General features: G+C 47.9%; 1 protein-coding gene across 3 annotated transcripts in view; it reads right to left on the bottom strand.

Annotated features, from left to right (window-relative positions):
* RGS3 (regulator of G protein signaling 3) overlaps nucleotides 1-15,977 on the bottom strand; it is a 97,065-nt gene that overhangs the window by 63,958 nt on the left and 17,130 nt on the right. For 2 of the 3 annotated variants that reach the window (XM_056860294.1, XM_056860293.1), the window contains exons 1-3: nucleotides 7,558-7,953; nucleotides 1,791-1,872; nucleotides 782-887 (exon numbers count right to left, since the gene is read on the bottom strand). In XM_056860294.1, coding sequence (XP_056716272.1) covers nucleotides 782-887; nucleotides 1,791-1,872; nucleotides 7,558-7,611 — 242 coding nt within the window. In that variant the 5' untranslated portion in view covers nucleotides 7,612-7,953. Of the gene's footprint in view, nucleotides 1-781; nucleotides 888-1,790; nucleotides 1,873-7,557; nucleotides 7,954-9,411; nucleotides 9,480-10,376; nucleotides 10,468-13,250; nucleotides 13,312-14,945; nucleotides 15,015-15,873; nucleotides 15,969-15,977 lie in introns of those variants that run through there. The other variant, XM_056860297.1, reaches the window with a different exon arrangement.

The raw sequence follows: 15,977 nt of genomic DNA on the forward strand, positions 1-15,977 counted from the left end.
GGTTTGATTCCCCACTCCTCCACATGAGCGGTGGATGCTAATCTGGTGAACTGGATTTGTTTCCCCACTCCTCCACATGAAGCCAGCTGGGTGACCTTGGGCTAGCCACAGCTCTCTTAGAGCTCTCTGAGCCCCACCTACCTCACAAGGTGTCTGTTGTGGGGAGGGGAAGGAGACTGTAAGCTGGTTTGATTCTCCCTTAAGCGGTAGAGAAAGTAGGCATATAAAAACCAACTCTTCTTCTCCTCCTCCTCCTCTTGCAGCCCCAGACTCTCAGAGGCTTCCCTGCCTCCCCGCTTTAGAGAGCCCTTCACAAAGGACAGATATAGTGATCTATTCACTACATAGCTGACAGATCTAGTGATCTAGTGACAGCTATTCACCATAACAGCTAATTAGAGGATATTACAAGTTATATGCCATGAAAATTAAATGGAACCTCCATGTGCAGAGGTAAAGTACCAGATGCTCAAGACAAACAAGGGAGGAGGGTGTCGTCGTAAACCCCTGAGTGTGAACTTCCCCAGGCAATCAGGGATGAATTGAGAAGACTAGACAAATTAATGGGGGATATGTCTACCAGAGGTGATTATCCACAATACATAAATAAAATCTTTAGTTCTCGGGAACGTTTTGATGGCCACTGGTGGGAAGAGACAAGGTCCCGTAGGGCAGTTCCTCAGATTGTCACACTGGAACCCCCTCAGTCCCTATCCTCAATACACTCAGAGCTTGGCTCCACTGCAGCCACACCACCCATCAACACATGTGCTATAGTCACCGGATCTCATGCGCCAGCTCCACACATTTCCAGTGCTCAACAGGTTGCTCATTGAGTTGAAGGACAGTGTCTAGTTGCTGCAAGCCGGCCTTCTCTGCAGGACCACCTGAAAGGGAGTGTGTGTTAGCGATTATCTACGCCCAGAGTTTATCTAGAAGCTTATCTACATACAATTTTTTTAGGTATTTATTTATCTATATAGTTAGACCCATGGCCCAGCCCCCTGGCAGAGTGGGAGGGGGACAAGAACAAGTTCCTGCTACTTCTTGAACTCGCCCTGTCTGGGGTTCAGCCCACTTGCCTCAGCAGTGGCTGCTTACACTCACATGCTTGGTGGTGGCCAATCACACCTGCCCCATCCAGGGCTTGGCTACCTGGCTTCTGGGGGCAGGTCCTGCCTGTCTCACACAGGGCAAGGACTGCTTCTTATGCAGGCCTGGTGGGGGGCAGGCCTGGTGGGGTGCTGGCAAGGGGTGGCAGTGATTCTGGGGTCCCAACCTGAACTTTTGACCAGGGCCCCAGAATCACTAAAACTGCCCCAGAGGGAAGCTAGGGCTCTCTAACAAATAATTTGTATCATGTATGCCAAAATATAATTACCAGCTTTCTCAAGGGAAAGCCAGGACAGTTGTAGCACAGATGTGTGTGTGTTAAGTGCCATCAAGTCGCAGCCAACTTATGGCGACCCCTTTTTGGGGTTTTCATGGCAAGAGACTAACAGAAGTGGTTTGCCAGTGCCTTCCTCTGCACAGCAGCCCTGGTATTCCTTGGTGGTCTCCCAAGTAAAGACTTACCAGGGTTGACCCTGCTTAGCTTCTGAGATCTGACGAGATCAGGCTAGCCTGGGCCATCCAGGTCAGGGCTGTAGCACAGATAACACCCTTAAAAATAACACTGAGTAGGAAGTGTGTGGCAGGTGTCGAGAAGATCAAAAATAGTTTAAAAGGAAGGACCGCTGCAAACCAAACCAATCAACCCCACCACTCAGATCCTCTGCCCTCATTCTCACCAGAGTCCACAGCCTGCACCCTGACAGGTGAGTCACAGCAGATGGTGAACCCGAAGCCATTCTTTCCTCGTGGGATCGAAATCTGAAAGCAAACAACAAAATTACACACGTTGGTGTTTTTTGGGGGAAATTGAATAACATAGTACAGCCCTACACTTGTCACAGAAAGGCGGAATCTGGGGCTTGGGACAGGGATCCATAAGAGATAAGAGTGGGACAGGCCAGAGAGGCCCTGGGTAAGCTCAGATCTTAGTGCTGCCGCCAGCCATGTTAGGGACCATTTCGCTCCGTTCTTGTGGTCCAACTTCAGGAACTTTCCATTTGCCTAATGTACTGTAGACACAGTAAGCGGAACGGTTAAAACTATCGTGGGGAGGACCATGCAGCCCACATCCATTACCACAGAGATAACACCATGCTATCTAAGCCACATCCGGGACCACAGAGAAGATGCTGACACCACAGCAGCTATTATTAAGAATTTATCATATCCTCCTGCCTACTCAAGGGACTTTCCAAAAGTCACAACTTATAAGATTACTCTGTGGTTTGGGCATTTAAAAGGGTTTGGGAGCCGGTGAAAAACTTCCAGTTCCATCAACTAGCATAATGGGATACCATATTTTGGTCTTCTCCAACGTTGGCTGCCTTCAGACATCCAGAACAAACTGTGGCTCACTGGGTCATGAGAAAGAGACTCGAGAAGGCTCCCTCCCTTCCTCTTCTCCCCTTGCATGCTGAGATAGAAGGCTTACTGAATTAGAGCTAACCATAAACATAAAGCTGCCTTATACTGAATCAGGCCCTCGATCCATCAAGGTCAGTATTGTCTACTCAGACTGGCAGTGATTCTCCAGGGTGTCAGGCAGAAGTCTTTCACATCACTTACTGCCTGGTCCTTTCAACTAGAGATGCCTGGGATTGAACCTGGGACCTTCTGCATGCCAAGCAGATGATGTACCACTGAACCACAGCCCCCTCTCATAACATGTCATGATGTCTGAACTGGGCACTTCAACAAATTACCTTTTGTTTCTTGCTTAGAAACAGGACTCCAAACTATCATTTAATTATCACTTGCAGGCAAGAAACATACCACTCTTTTTGTTAAGTGCCTGTCTTTACTGGTCAACCAATGGCAGGAAAAAATGAAGGAGCAGATGAGGCTGAGGACATCTGAGGTTTGTTTTGGAATCAAGCAAACCAAAGTTTTTCTTATCTATCTGAATGCAATCATCGGTCTTTTATGCATGGCTGTTTCCCTTGAGGTTACCCCTCTGATGACTTCAGGTCTTTATTTTGATTATGCCTGCCGTTTCTGACCATCAGAGATTGCCTCGCTCTCCCCTTGTATTTCCGTGTTTTGCCCGTGTTTTCAGGGACCTGTTTTATCTCAAATTTGAAAACAAAGGCAAAACACAGGGAAACGCAGGGGGAGAGCGAGGCAACTTCTGACGGTCGTAAATGGCATGCATAATCAAAACAAAGGCCCGGAGTCGTCAGAGGGGTGACCAAGAGGGAAACAGCCATTATCTGAGTCTAATACTCACCAACTTTATTACATTAAAACTTTATTATGGTCCACGACCAGCACAAAAACAGCAACTTTAATTCTTTAACAGCAAATCTCTCTCACTGAATTGCGTCCAGATATTACAGTATTAAGATGCAATTATTTCACTAGCACTTGTACTGAAATTTAAGAGGGCACCTCTCTACTCTTTGAAACAGTTTTGTTTTTACTCGTCTTGTTTTATTATATGTGTAATTTCACATTTTTTTCTTTTGCTCTGTAACTTACTTTTACATTCTTCAGATCTAGATCATCCATCTCTTCAGGGAAACCGCATGGAATTGGATCTTAAAAGGGAAGGAGAGTGGCTTTCCATGGGAAACACTCTCTCCAAGGCAATGCTAGAGCTTTCCCAGAAAGAAAAACAGGTGTGGAAATTTGTTGGGTCTTATGTGGTCTACCAGAGGTGCGTGGCTGTTTTTCACACCATTACAGAACCACAGAGGATAAAAGAAACATCCTGCTGTTGAGCACCAAATGTTGTCCATTGCAACAAACCTTAGTCGTACAGAAAACAGACAGCACCAGCAGTTCGGTGCCTGCACCGGTTGCCAGTTAGCTCATGGCCCCAATTCAAGGTGCTGATTCTTATCTTTAAATGTCTCCTGGCTGAGGCTTTGCCTATCTCAGAGAACCTCTCCTGCCCAAGCATACCCTCCCCATTCCCTCAGGGGAGCGTGGCTCGATGTCTTCTCATTTACTGAGGGTTCAGAGTGGTGTTCTCACAACTGTGGTGCCTGCCCTGTGTCCCCGAAGAGCTACGGCTGGCCTCTTCACTGTGCATTTTTCATTGCAAAGTCCAAATATCTAAATAGCCCCCTTTTTAGGAAGATAACGGAGAAAGATGTTTTGGGCAATCTGAGTTTGTTTTTAAATCTTGCCTGCTGGTTTGGACATGTTGCTTTTGGTTTCAAAATGGTTATGTTGTCTGGTTTAATTGCACATTTGCAATTAGTTTTTTAATGGAGAACAAGTTCAGTAGACAGAGAGAGACAGCTGAACTGGATAACCCAAGGGAACAGAGGAAATGCCGTGTGACAGGCAGCCTCCCATAAGGGCTCTCTCTGAAGTGACCCATGGGGCATATCCATTCATGGGGTCAAGATGCTCAGAATCATGTCTCGTCAAGTCCTGGTGATTCCAGAGATGTCCGTCTGCCAAGTTTCCTGTTTGAGCAACAAAGGAGAAAGATCTGCCCTTCCGATTTCTCTGAAAGGCAGCCAGAAGAAAGATTCCTACTGAGGTCTCCTGTGTGAGCCACCAGGATCTGGTCAAAAGAGACATTAATTCAAAGAGATTTCTTTGACGCCTCTTTCTACCTTGGGCTCTAACAACAACAACAAAAAGTTATGTCAGTGATAGGAGCCGCAGCACAAGCAATTCCAAAGACTAGGGTCCTTTATGTATGGGTACACATGGTCCCATGAAGCTGCCTTATACTGAATCAGACCCTCGGTCCATCAAAGTCAGTACTGTCTATTCAGACTGACAGCAGCTCTCCAGGGTCTCAGGCAGAGGTCTTTCATATCACCTACTTTCCTAGTCCCTTTAACTGAAGAGGCTGGGTGAACTCATGTTCACCCCGGGACTGACTTGGTTGTTCCTTGGAGTTATGCATGAGTTTTCTGTCCCTCAGAGTTGACCTCGCACCCACCCAGCACTTTTCTCGGGTTTTCCCAATGCTGTTTTGCCATGGATTTGAAGTATGCTCTGAGATCAACTCTGTTCAAATTGTGTGCATAAGGCATCCCAGGTTTCCCCTTCTTCCTAAAGCCTAGCTGCAGGGTGGGGAGGAAGCAAGTGTTTGCATAATCAGGAACCAATTTAGCTGCCCTTGCATGGGCTCCACTGCAATAAATTACAGCACAAAAACAGTTGCAAAGAAAATGGGGAATGGATTTTCCATAAAGGTCAAGTGGCCCAGATAGACTACTCTGGCACTGGATTGTCAGCTCCCACAGTGAAACAATGGTTCCAGGGAACAGAATCTGTGCTCTGGGACTTGAATGACACCCACCCCCAGAGTGGAATGACAAACCCAAGGAGTAGCAGAAGTGTTCTGGGACTGGAATGACAGCCCCAGAGTGGAATAACAGTGCACTCTGGGGGTTGTCAATCCAGTGCCAGAGCAGTCTATCAGGGGGCAAGTGAACTTAATGGAAAATCCATTCCGTGATTTTGGTGCAATTGTTTTTGTGCTGTAGTGTATTTCAGTGGAGCCCATGCGAGTCAATTGGCAATCCTGGCTCCCATGCTCTTCAATAGGCCTTCCATCCTCTCCCATTGTTTCCAATAGGCAATCCCATCATTCCTTTCAGTACATCCCTGCGGAATGAATAATAAAAAGGAAGCCCTGAAGCAGTGTGTGTGTGGGGGTGTGTGTGTGTGACTGTGACCACAGGGAAACGTCCCTGCATACAGCTGACCCACTCAAGTTAAAGGAGCATGCAGGCTTTTTTTTTTCAGTTTCACTTCAATTCAGTCACATACGTACTCATTCACTCGCTAACAGGATGTCAACATTATTAAGGCACTTCCACAACAGAAGAGAGCTAAAATTTAGTATGCACATAGTATGGGCGGGGCCATAACTCCGTGGCAGAGCATCTGCTCTGCATGAAGAAGGTCAAAGGTTCAATCTCCAGCATTTCCTCTGTTCCCTTGGGTTATCCAGTTCAACTGCCTTTCTCTGTCAGCTTAAAAAGGATTGGGTGGTAGAGACCTTAGACCAGGGGTGTCAAACATAAGGCCCGAGGGCCAGATATAGCCCCTTGACAGCTCTTATCCGGCCGCAAGCCAGCCACAAGCAGCCACACACACCCCCACTCTCGATCTGGGCTGGCAAGGCATGGCCCGGCCCGACCAAGTGACATTTATGTCATATCCGGCCCTCATAAAAACTGAGTTCGGCACCCCTGCCTTAGACCCTGGAGAGCCGCTGCCAGTCAGAGTCGACTGTACTGACCTTGATGGACCCATGGTCTGAATCAGTTTAAGAAAGCTTTGTGGGTTCATGACACCTGATTATGAGAAATGGCTGAAACTCATGCCTAGGGCTCAGGACTGTATGTGGATCACAACAAAGACAAAGGGCCCATGAATCATCCTGGTGTCCAGCTTGCACCCCGACCAAGGAAACAGATAGAGCTGGGAGTTTCAGTCAAAAAGAACACTAGAGAAATGGCAGGCAGCTCTTCCTCCAGACGAGTCAGAGAAGCCCAAGTCAAAGGGTTGGGAGTTATCACAGAGCTGCTCAAATTTAATCCAAGCTCTAGGGCACAATGACACATCCAATGTCTCTCCCTTCTCTCATGGACAACCAAAGAAGCAGAAGTGCACCATGGGAAAGCTTTTTTGAAGGAAATAGACACATTCATAGTGGACAGGTTTAACAATGGCTGTTAGTCATGGTATCTAGCAATGGAACTTCCATGTTTATACGCAGTATATCCCCCAATTACCAGCCGCAAGATCGAACAAAACAAGGATTGCTCTCACTACCTTGTCCTGCTTAAGAGGGCGTGATCAGCTCAGCTTTGGTTCTGAACCGGGACAGCAGTGTACATAAAGCCACACAAAGCCACAGCAAAATGGAAGCTACATACAAAGGACAGTGCCGACAGTCCCATGTGAGCTCCCAACTCAACTCTGCTGTGATCTCACCAGGTGGTTTTAGGCAAGCCAGACTCTCTTTCAACTGTGTTTCCCCCATCTGGAATGTGGGGATAGTCATACACCTTACAGTGGTGTACACCTTACATACCACCTTAAAGTGGTGCGCTAACATTTCAGAGATAATGCTAATTTCAAAAAGCAATATGTAAACATGAAACATTAGAGTATTATTGCTGTCATATTTCTCACACAGTACCTTCCACCACCAAACCCTCTCTGAAGCCTCAAACATGTCAAGAGAGGCTTAGATCTAAAGGGACAGGTTTCAAAAACAAACAAGATCACCCCAAGCCACTCTGAAAGCCTGCCTGCATCCTACATTGCCTCTTTATAGTCCCGCCACCCAGAGAATACGCGGGGTCCAGGGTTTAGCCCCCACTGGAAGAATCCCAGGGCACATTCCCTCCTAGCCGACCCTGTTTTCTCTCATACACTATACTGCAGCCCCAGAGAGTTACATTGCCTCTACCCCTCGCATATACGCACACCTGCTTTGGGGATTCGGAAGGATGCACCGACCTGCTGGTAGCGCTGTTCAGAGCACACTCTGCACAGTCCATTGAACCGACTCATGTCCAAGGCCTCGAGGCTTGCGTCCGGCCCATTAAAATCAAAGCATCCCCCTGCCTCCCAGGCAAGCCAGAGCAGGAGAGACCCCCTGTCTCCTTGCCGCCAGGCAGCCGAGAATAAGCCTCCGCCGTCCTGGCATGGCTGCCCATGGGAACCCGGCGGCTCCACAGAAGAATGGCAGGAAGCCACCCCTCACCTCCCAGGCCGCCTCTGCCATGTGTGGCTTTATGATAAGCAAAGAGGCTTCCTGAGAACTCTGAGGGATGAGGAAGAGAGGGAGAGAGTTTGGAGTCAAATTCCTGTCAGCTCCCTTGCTGAGGCGGCCTTTGTTCCCTGCCGCATTGCTACCCGCGTTCTCACAAACACTTGGGCGATGCTGAAGCAGCCTTTCGCTAGTGCTGCCACTTCAGGACCAAAAGGGAGGGGTGGTGGTCTTGCATTCACATTCGTATTCAGGGGGAAGGACTGCCAGCGGCCAGGGAAATAATGCCGTTTCACAGAAAACTCCCTTTCATGCACACTCTTTGCCGAAGGAGACCCCCAAAGCAGCGAGGTCTCTTGACATAGCTGGGAATTTGCAAATTCTCATCTTCAAATCCAAAGACGTTAAAAAAAAAACCTCTTGATCGAGTTCAAGGCATATTTGAAAAACATGCCTTCACAGCACACGGCCTTCTCTTTGCTAGCACTGCAATCCTTTGAGCGGCGGAAAAGCCCTGAGCATCACCTGCGAAGATGGCAAGGAGGAGACTCATAATTGGGATGCCTCTGCTCTTCCTTTCCTTTCAAAGGAGAGAAGCAGCTTTTTTTGCCTTTAGCAGATAACACAACAGGCAGAAAAGAAGCCACACACTGAATGCTCCTTAGCACAAAGCATCAGGGATGGGGAGAATGCTTCACCGTTGGATTTCTGCCTCCTTTGCAAGCTGCTGGATGACACAAGCCTTCCTCTGCCCATTCAGAAAATAAGCAGAAACTGCAGGGGAAGAGCTTCTATAAAATGTTTTTGGTTTAGAATTTGGAGCAGGGGTGTACAGGAGAAGGGAAAGGGTCTTTTTGTGTCTGTTTCTCCCCTGCTTTTTCCAAACTGTAGGCCAAACTAGACATTTGGCAGCAGATGTGAGTCTAGGATGCCTTGTCACTGACAAAGAAGCAAGGAGAAGAAACACTTTGCATAGAAAAAGCAGCAGAGGGAGGGAGGAAGTTTCCCTTATAGCGGCTCCCCCTGCTACTTTTCATCCCAACGCAGCACACAGATGTCTGCTGGAGAGGCAGAGGAAGAATTAAGTGTCTCTGTCTGCCCACCAATTCTTCCCTACAAATTGCACCCTCCCATAGCAGCTTTGCAGATATTTAGCGGCAATCAGTGGTTCCTTCTGAATATCTTCAATTGCTGCTCACCAGCAATTTTACCCTTGGGATATTTGATTAGAGATAGGGTCATGGCTCAGATCATATGCAAAAATCTCAGGTTCAACCTCTGAGATCTCCAGTTAAACAATCTCAGACAGCAGGTGTCATGAAAGATCTTTTTCTACCTGCGACCCTGGAGAGTCGCTGCCAGTCAGAGTAGATGAATATTCGGCTTGCTGCCTAATGGTCTGGCTTGGTACAAGTCAGATGTAAGAGACATCTGTTGCGCATTGTTGCAAGGATTCTGAATCTTAGAAACTAGACCTCCAGACTGTTAGATGCCAACACAAGTGAGCCACAAGTGACTGATCCTGGCTAGCAGTGCAAGTTTGACATCCATGAACTGGAGACGTTTTGTCGAGCCAGTCCGGCTAAGATGCTCACACCTACCTTGAGCTGCTCTGTGTTCTCACTCTGCTGGCTTTCCAGCAACGGGGCTGGCTGGGCCAACATCAGCTCTGGAAAGCAGTAAGGAGGGGTGTGTCAGTCACCAAGTCTCAGCAAAGGGCCTCCCCAGTGCCAAGACATCCCGCTTCCCAGCCCGGCAGATCCTGAAACCAGAACTGCCATTCACAACTATGGAAAGAGTTAAAACCCTCCACCTGAGCATGCCATGACAGTGGAGACAATGGGGTGCCATCTGGTTCCAAAATACACCCCCTCTCTCTATTCCTCCCCTGCTTGGCACAACTGTGGGCACATTGCCAGCAACTTCATATTACCAAAGGTGCACAAGGGCTGCCCAGGAACTGTTCCCTTTAAGGTGGAATCTGGGTGCTTCAAAGCAGGCAGTGGGGGAAATCCAGTGGCTTTCTGCCTTGGATCCCCAAGAGCAGAGGATGCATATATCCTGGGGCCTCTGCCTACCATGTCAGGCTAGCAAAGGTATTTCTCAGCCCCTTGAGAACCATTTAGGACCCATTGACCCTGCCTCAAGAGGGAAAGTCAACTCAGAACAGTCCAGGTGAGGACTGTGTGCCATTGTCCACAAACAAAATGGGGAGGAGTCGTGGCTCAGTGGTAGAGTATCTGCTTGGCATGCAGAAGGTCTCAGCTTCAATCCCTGGCATCTCCAGTTAAAGGGACCAGGCAAGCAGGTGATGTGAAAGACCTCTGCCTGAGATCCTGGAGAGCCGCTGCTGGTCTAAGCAGACAATACTGACTTTGATGGACCAAGGGTCTGATTCAGTATAAGGCAGCTTCATGTGTTCATGTGACTGGGTTTTCCAATGCTTCCTCACCACAATGGGAGCCTGTACAGGTAGCTCTGCAGCGGTAATTGAGAGAGAGGGAAAGAAATGCATCTTCCACAATCCTCCCCCAACCCACCCCAGTGACTGGACAGAGGGACCCACCTCCACTCTGCTTCAGCCGTCGGGCAGCCACCTTCAGGTGTTTTGTCCTGCCCAGGTCTTCCCCCAGCAGGTAGTACCAGCCGCTGATTTCCTGGCCACAAAGAAAAGCAAAGAGGAGAGCTGCAGGAGATCCTAAACCTTTCAGGAATTAGAAACACTCTTCTAGTTTATATCTAGTCCAGGGGTGTCAAACATACGGCCCGGCGGGATCCAAGGCAGATCCAGCCCTTTGAGAGCTCTTATCTGGCCCGCAAGCTAGCTGAGGCAGCCACCACCAGCCCACTCCCAATCTAGGCTGGCAAGCCCACTGCAGGCTCGCCAGCCAAGACAGCCACAACCCCAGTCCAAAGATGTCCATGATTAAAGACTGTTAAATAAAAGAAAATACTGTAAGAGTGTTATTGTTTTAAGCATCTTTGTATTTTAAGTAAAAAAATGATAAAGTAAAAAAAAATCATTAATTGGCTTCCCCTGTGTCTTCTATAAAGTTTGTATCTCCAGTACCTGGCATTAAATTTTATGGTACACATAGCCCGGCCTGACCAAGTGACATTTATGCCATATCTGGCCCTTGTAACAAATGAGTTTGACACCCCTGATCTAGTCTGTGTGCCATTGTCCACAAGCAAAATGCTGGTCACTATGATAAGAAGTGTATCTGTGTGTGTCTAAAATAAGGAGGGTGATCCACGTGCTGCTCCATTGTGTCTATTATGAGTTTCTACGGGAAGCTCATATTGAACCGCTGATAAAAGATACCTTATATCCCTCTGCAAAAGACAAAGCGGCTTTTCTTTTGGCTGACCGGCACTCTTGTACCGTGGAGAAGGTAGCAAAGTTTCTTTTAGCTGCCATGAGAATTTGAGAAACTAAGCAGAATTTACCCGATAGCTACCATGAATGAATTTTATTAGTTGTATTTTTACATATTAGATATCCATTTTATACAATTGTCATTGTAACCAATATGCCAATAAAGGTATTGATTGATTGAAATAAGGGGGCTGACTATCACAAGGCCTCCAGCAGGTTGTGTGTGTGTGTGGGGGGAGGTTTCTGCCTCAGTGCGCACATGTTGCCTCTACTTGTAATTCCACTGGGGAATAACGCACCCAGTATGACTGAGGGGGTGAGAAGGTTTATTGGATTGGACTGCTGTTACCATGAAGCAGGACATTTCTCCCCCGGGAATGAGCAGCAATAATTAACTTACATGGGAGAAAAGAAAAAGATGCAATTTGGGAGAGCACAGCAGTGGGGGTTCAACCTGCTCGCTAGCACCGGTGATCAGTCATCATCTGACACGCACAAGCACAAAGGTCTCCTGCTATCTGCATAGCCCCCACCCCCAGACTCTGTTTCTTGGTTGTGCTACTAAGTGGTGGAAACTCCAAGCCTTGGTTTCCCTTCTTTAAAAAGAGAATGTCGGTGCCCTTTCGATATCCCTCCACCATCCTCTGCAAATTCCAGTGCGGAATTTGAATCGCTAAACTTCACGGGCTTACTCTGAAGTGACAAACCTGATTTCAAGCCTTTTGGTAGTTAAAAACTGATAGATGACAAGTCACCAGCAGAGGGCAATAGTAGCCTACTAACACCCTTGTCTGGCTGAGCTTTGACAATCAAGATTGCGAACAATTAAGAAAGAGAAGAAAGCAGAAAGAAATTCCCTCCTCGCTAACATTTACTTGCAAAATATTATTCTCCAAATACAAGCCTGTTAATTTTAATATTGCAAGCTTTGGGGCTGTTTGATTTGAGAACTGGGGGGGGGGTTACTGCCACTTCTTCAAATTATTGCTCCCTCTCTCCCTTCAATTCCCTCTGCAAAAACTACCCTGTTCCAAAAAAGCTTTGGTACAATGCCTTTCTCTTCCTCCTCTATGGAAGCTGCTGAAGCACACGTAACTGGGACGAATGGAGATTCTGCCCTTGTTTCTCCCCACATTCACCTCCCTCCCTCCCGTTGGTTGCATCTCAAATCAAATTTTGGATTTGCAAGCTCCTAAAAGAAGTAAATCAGCCCCTTTCAATGCAGAGTTATGCCTTTCCCCTTATATCTCCACAATGAAAGGAGCTAAAAAAAAATGAAAGCTGGGAATTCAGAAAACATGATAGAGTTATAATGCTATAATGATATACCAACCACTGATTAAAAGCAAAATAAAATAACGTGGGAAGGGGAAATGGCCACAAAGAGAACTAGGGCACAGAAAATGTAGGGAAGCCTACCATGTGGAAGCCCCACTGCTGCTGCACTATATATGTAATAGTGAAACCACACAAGCCCATTCCCGTATGGGAAAAAAAAACAAAGTCAGCAAAATCCTGCAGTATAGCTCTTGTGATTGTACCACTTCAGACCCGCAGATGGGGGTGGGGGAGCAGAGAGTGTGTTTTAATGCTGCCCCATCAAAATTATGCCATTCACGTGGAAAACTGGTATATCAGGGAGAAGGTTAAGTTTGAATCCTTCTCTCTGACTACAAGCTTTCCATGGGCAGCGAGAGTTTTCAACACTGGATGGAGCAAGGATGCTGAATTCTGTGTCCGACACCTTACTCCATGTTTCCCGTGGGCAACAGCCTCTGCATTCAACACAAGCAGCCTCCACTAGTTAGCTGTTGCTAGTTAGCTAATAGTTGTCACACCACCCCTCCCTAACCCAGCCATGCTCAGCTTGGGAAGCAAGCGCCCTCCCCTTCCTCCTTGTGTTCCTTCTGCTGTTCTTTGCTCTGGGGCAAAACGTCTCGCTGTCACTCCCAATCTTTTCTCCCTGCCACGCAGACTCTAAAAGACAAAGAGTTTCACCCTCCCCAGGACGAGCACTGCAGCTATGTCCCCGCTCCGCTCAACACAGGGAGCCATCCGTACCTTGTCTGGGCTCAGCAGGGTCTTCACGCCAAAGCTCATGCAGCCAATAAGTTCGCTTTGCCTGGGGAGGAATTGGTAACAGAGATAAGCATCTCTTCTACTGAGGACTCTGTTCCTCCCATCCCCAATACAGTTCACATTGCCTAGAGAGTCAGGGATGGGAAGCTACTTGAGACCATGACAAAGGACGCTTCTGAACAGGGGTGGAAGGGGGTTCTAAGCTCACTGTTTTAGCTGCTGTGCTATACCAGTTCGTCTGAACTTCAGTGGGCTAGGTTCCGGGGCAGGCGAAAGTGCCCTCACGTATCAGGATTGAAGGAACCTGGAAATCCAGATCGGGGCACCATGCCCCTTAAATGGAAACCGTCTGGACATGTCGCAGGTGGTGAGGAAACTGGGAAGCCGTAAAGCTGCTCTGTTTTTAGCTCATTAAAATTGGTAGACCACCATTCAGTATATGATATGATAACTATCTTCAAGTACTTGAAGGGCTGTCATATAGAGGAGGGTGCCAAGTTTTCTGTTGCTCCAGAAGGTCGGACCAGAACCAACGGGTTGAAATTAAACCAAAAGAGTTTCCGTCTAGACATTAGGAAGAATTTTCTAACAGTTAGAGTGGCTCCTCAGTGGAACAGGCTTCCTCGGGAGGTGGTAAGCTCTCCTTCCCTGGAGGTTTTTAAGCAGAGGTTAGATGGCCGGGCCCTCTGTCAGCAATGCTGATTCTGTGACCTTAGACAGATCATGAGAGGGAGGGCATCTTGGCCATCTTCTGGGCATGGAGTAGGGGTCACTGGGTGTGTGTGGGCGGGGGAGGTAGTTGTGAATTTCCTGCATTGTGCAGGCGGTTGGACTAGATGTCCCTGGCGGTCCCTTCCAACTCTATGATTCTATGAATCCTCCTGAGGCGATTCACATCATAATACCATAAATACATCACTTTAAAGCATAAATAAAAACACACTAAAGCCTCCAGCGAATGAACAAGAAGAAAGAACAGCTGGCTAAGCAATATTAGAAGTCAAGCAGCCATTGCATTGGCAGAGGGAAAATAAATTCTACTGAAAACTGGGGGAAAAGACTTTGTCTAGTCTCTTAAACTTGGTAAGCCTGGCACCAGCCAAGATGTTGCGGGGAATTAATCCCACATTCAAGGTGCCAGCAATGACAAGGTCCCATTCCAAGAACCTTACCAAATACCAGGTACCTCCTTACCACTGAGGGTGAACAGAGCAAGGCGCCCCCATGTAGATCTCAACAGACAGATAAGGTCACGTGGAAACAAGTGGTTCCCATAGGAAGGATGTCAGAGGGATGAGGTGCTGGTGGACCAGGGTCTCAGCGGAAGCGTGGCTCGGTAATGCTGCTGGTCCAGCACTCTGGACAGCTCCTTGGTGCTGATGCTATTGGGGCAGAAATTCTGGTTCCATGAAGGTGGGGTGGTGGAGGCAGAACGTGCAGTTTAACACCCAATAACTGCAAAAGCGTCAACTAGAAACTGCTGATCTTCCTTCCACTGGTCCTGTGCAGATGACCTCTTGGACTTGCGTCCTGCAACATGTTCAGAAACCGGGGCCCCCAAAGGGTACACAAATCCTGGTCAGCAGTGCCTCAAGTGGCCAGGCTGAGAGCTCCAGGCAACCCCGCAGAGAGTATCTGCTTTGTACCGGTTCAAACCTATTCTCGTCTTGACCTTACCTGGAATTCCTCGGTTGATTCCAAGCTGTGATCAGCAGACGCTTTCTCTCATCTTCCTCTTGCAAAGGGCTAGAAAATGAAAGGGGAAAGGATGCAGCCGTGACCCCCCAAAACTCAGCCACCCTTGCAGCATAGCTAGATCTGCAGGCAAGGAGTTCACCCCACAGGACCTCTCATGTTGTTCGCATCTAGCAGGGATGTGAAACTGGGCACCAGTCCCTCGTTTACACAGAGATTACCAAGCAGTATACATAATCTGTTAATTTTTCCCAGTCCAATGCAGCCCCCAACACACACACACACTTGAAAAACCATCCCCAGGCTCAGGTTCTCTTGAGCTAAGTAATGATCCAAGAGATATGGATATAGAGAAATATAGTTCAAACAGCAATGAACCTACATTGTAAAAGGAACAGACATCAGCTCGACACCAGTGCTACCCAAACCATCTGTCCTCCGACTCCTCCAAGGGCATGCTACAGCTTCCAGAAATCCTTTTACCTGGCTTGGTCCCCCCTCTGCATCAAGGGCTGCTCAGAGTCTAGGAAAAGAAGCTCCCCTCCCCGCCACTCCACACAGAAGCTACCAAAATTAAGAAATACCAAGGGTGCGGAGGGCAGAAGCCCAGCTCCCCCGCTGCGTGCTGACAGCCAGTTCTGTGCAAAGGTTGGAGGCATTTGGACTGTGAGAAAGAGCAGGACAGTAACTGTCATGCCTCATTTCGATGCAGCCGTTAACCATGCATGAGGCATGTTGTTAAGACATAATGGCACACAAGAGGGGAGAGACAGAGCAGAAAGGCATGTGGAAATCTCTTTGGCTGGGATCCTTGGCTAACTCCTTTCATAGCCTGGGCCCAGCCGGAATGACAGATATGATGGTGGGCAGAAGCTGACACACACACCGGTCCTTCCCCTCCCATACTTACAAGAGAAAGTGCTCGTGGAAGACCGGATTTTTATTGTCTGGAACAGTCTTGGTCTTTTGCCTGCACCTCCGATCCGTGTCCGGTACGATAGACATCTTCATTTG

This window comes from Euleptes europaea, chromosome 14 (genome assembly GCF_029931775.1).
Source record: "Euleptes europaea isolate rEulEur1 chromosome 14, rEulEur1.hap1, whole genome shotgun sequence".
In the NCBI taxonomy this organism is placed as follows: domain Eukaryota; kingdom Metazoa; phylum Chordata; class Lepidosauria; order Squamata; family Sphaerodactylidae; genus Euleptes; species Euleptes europaea.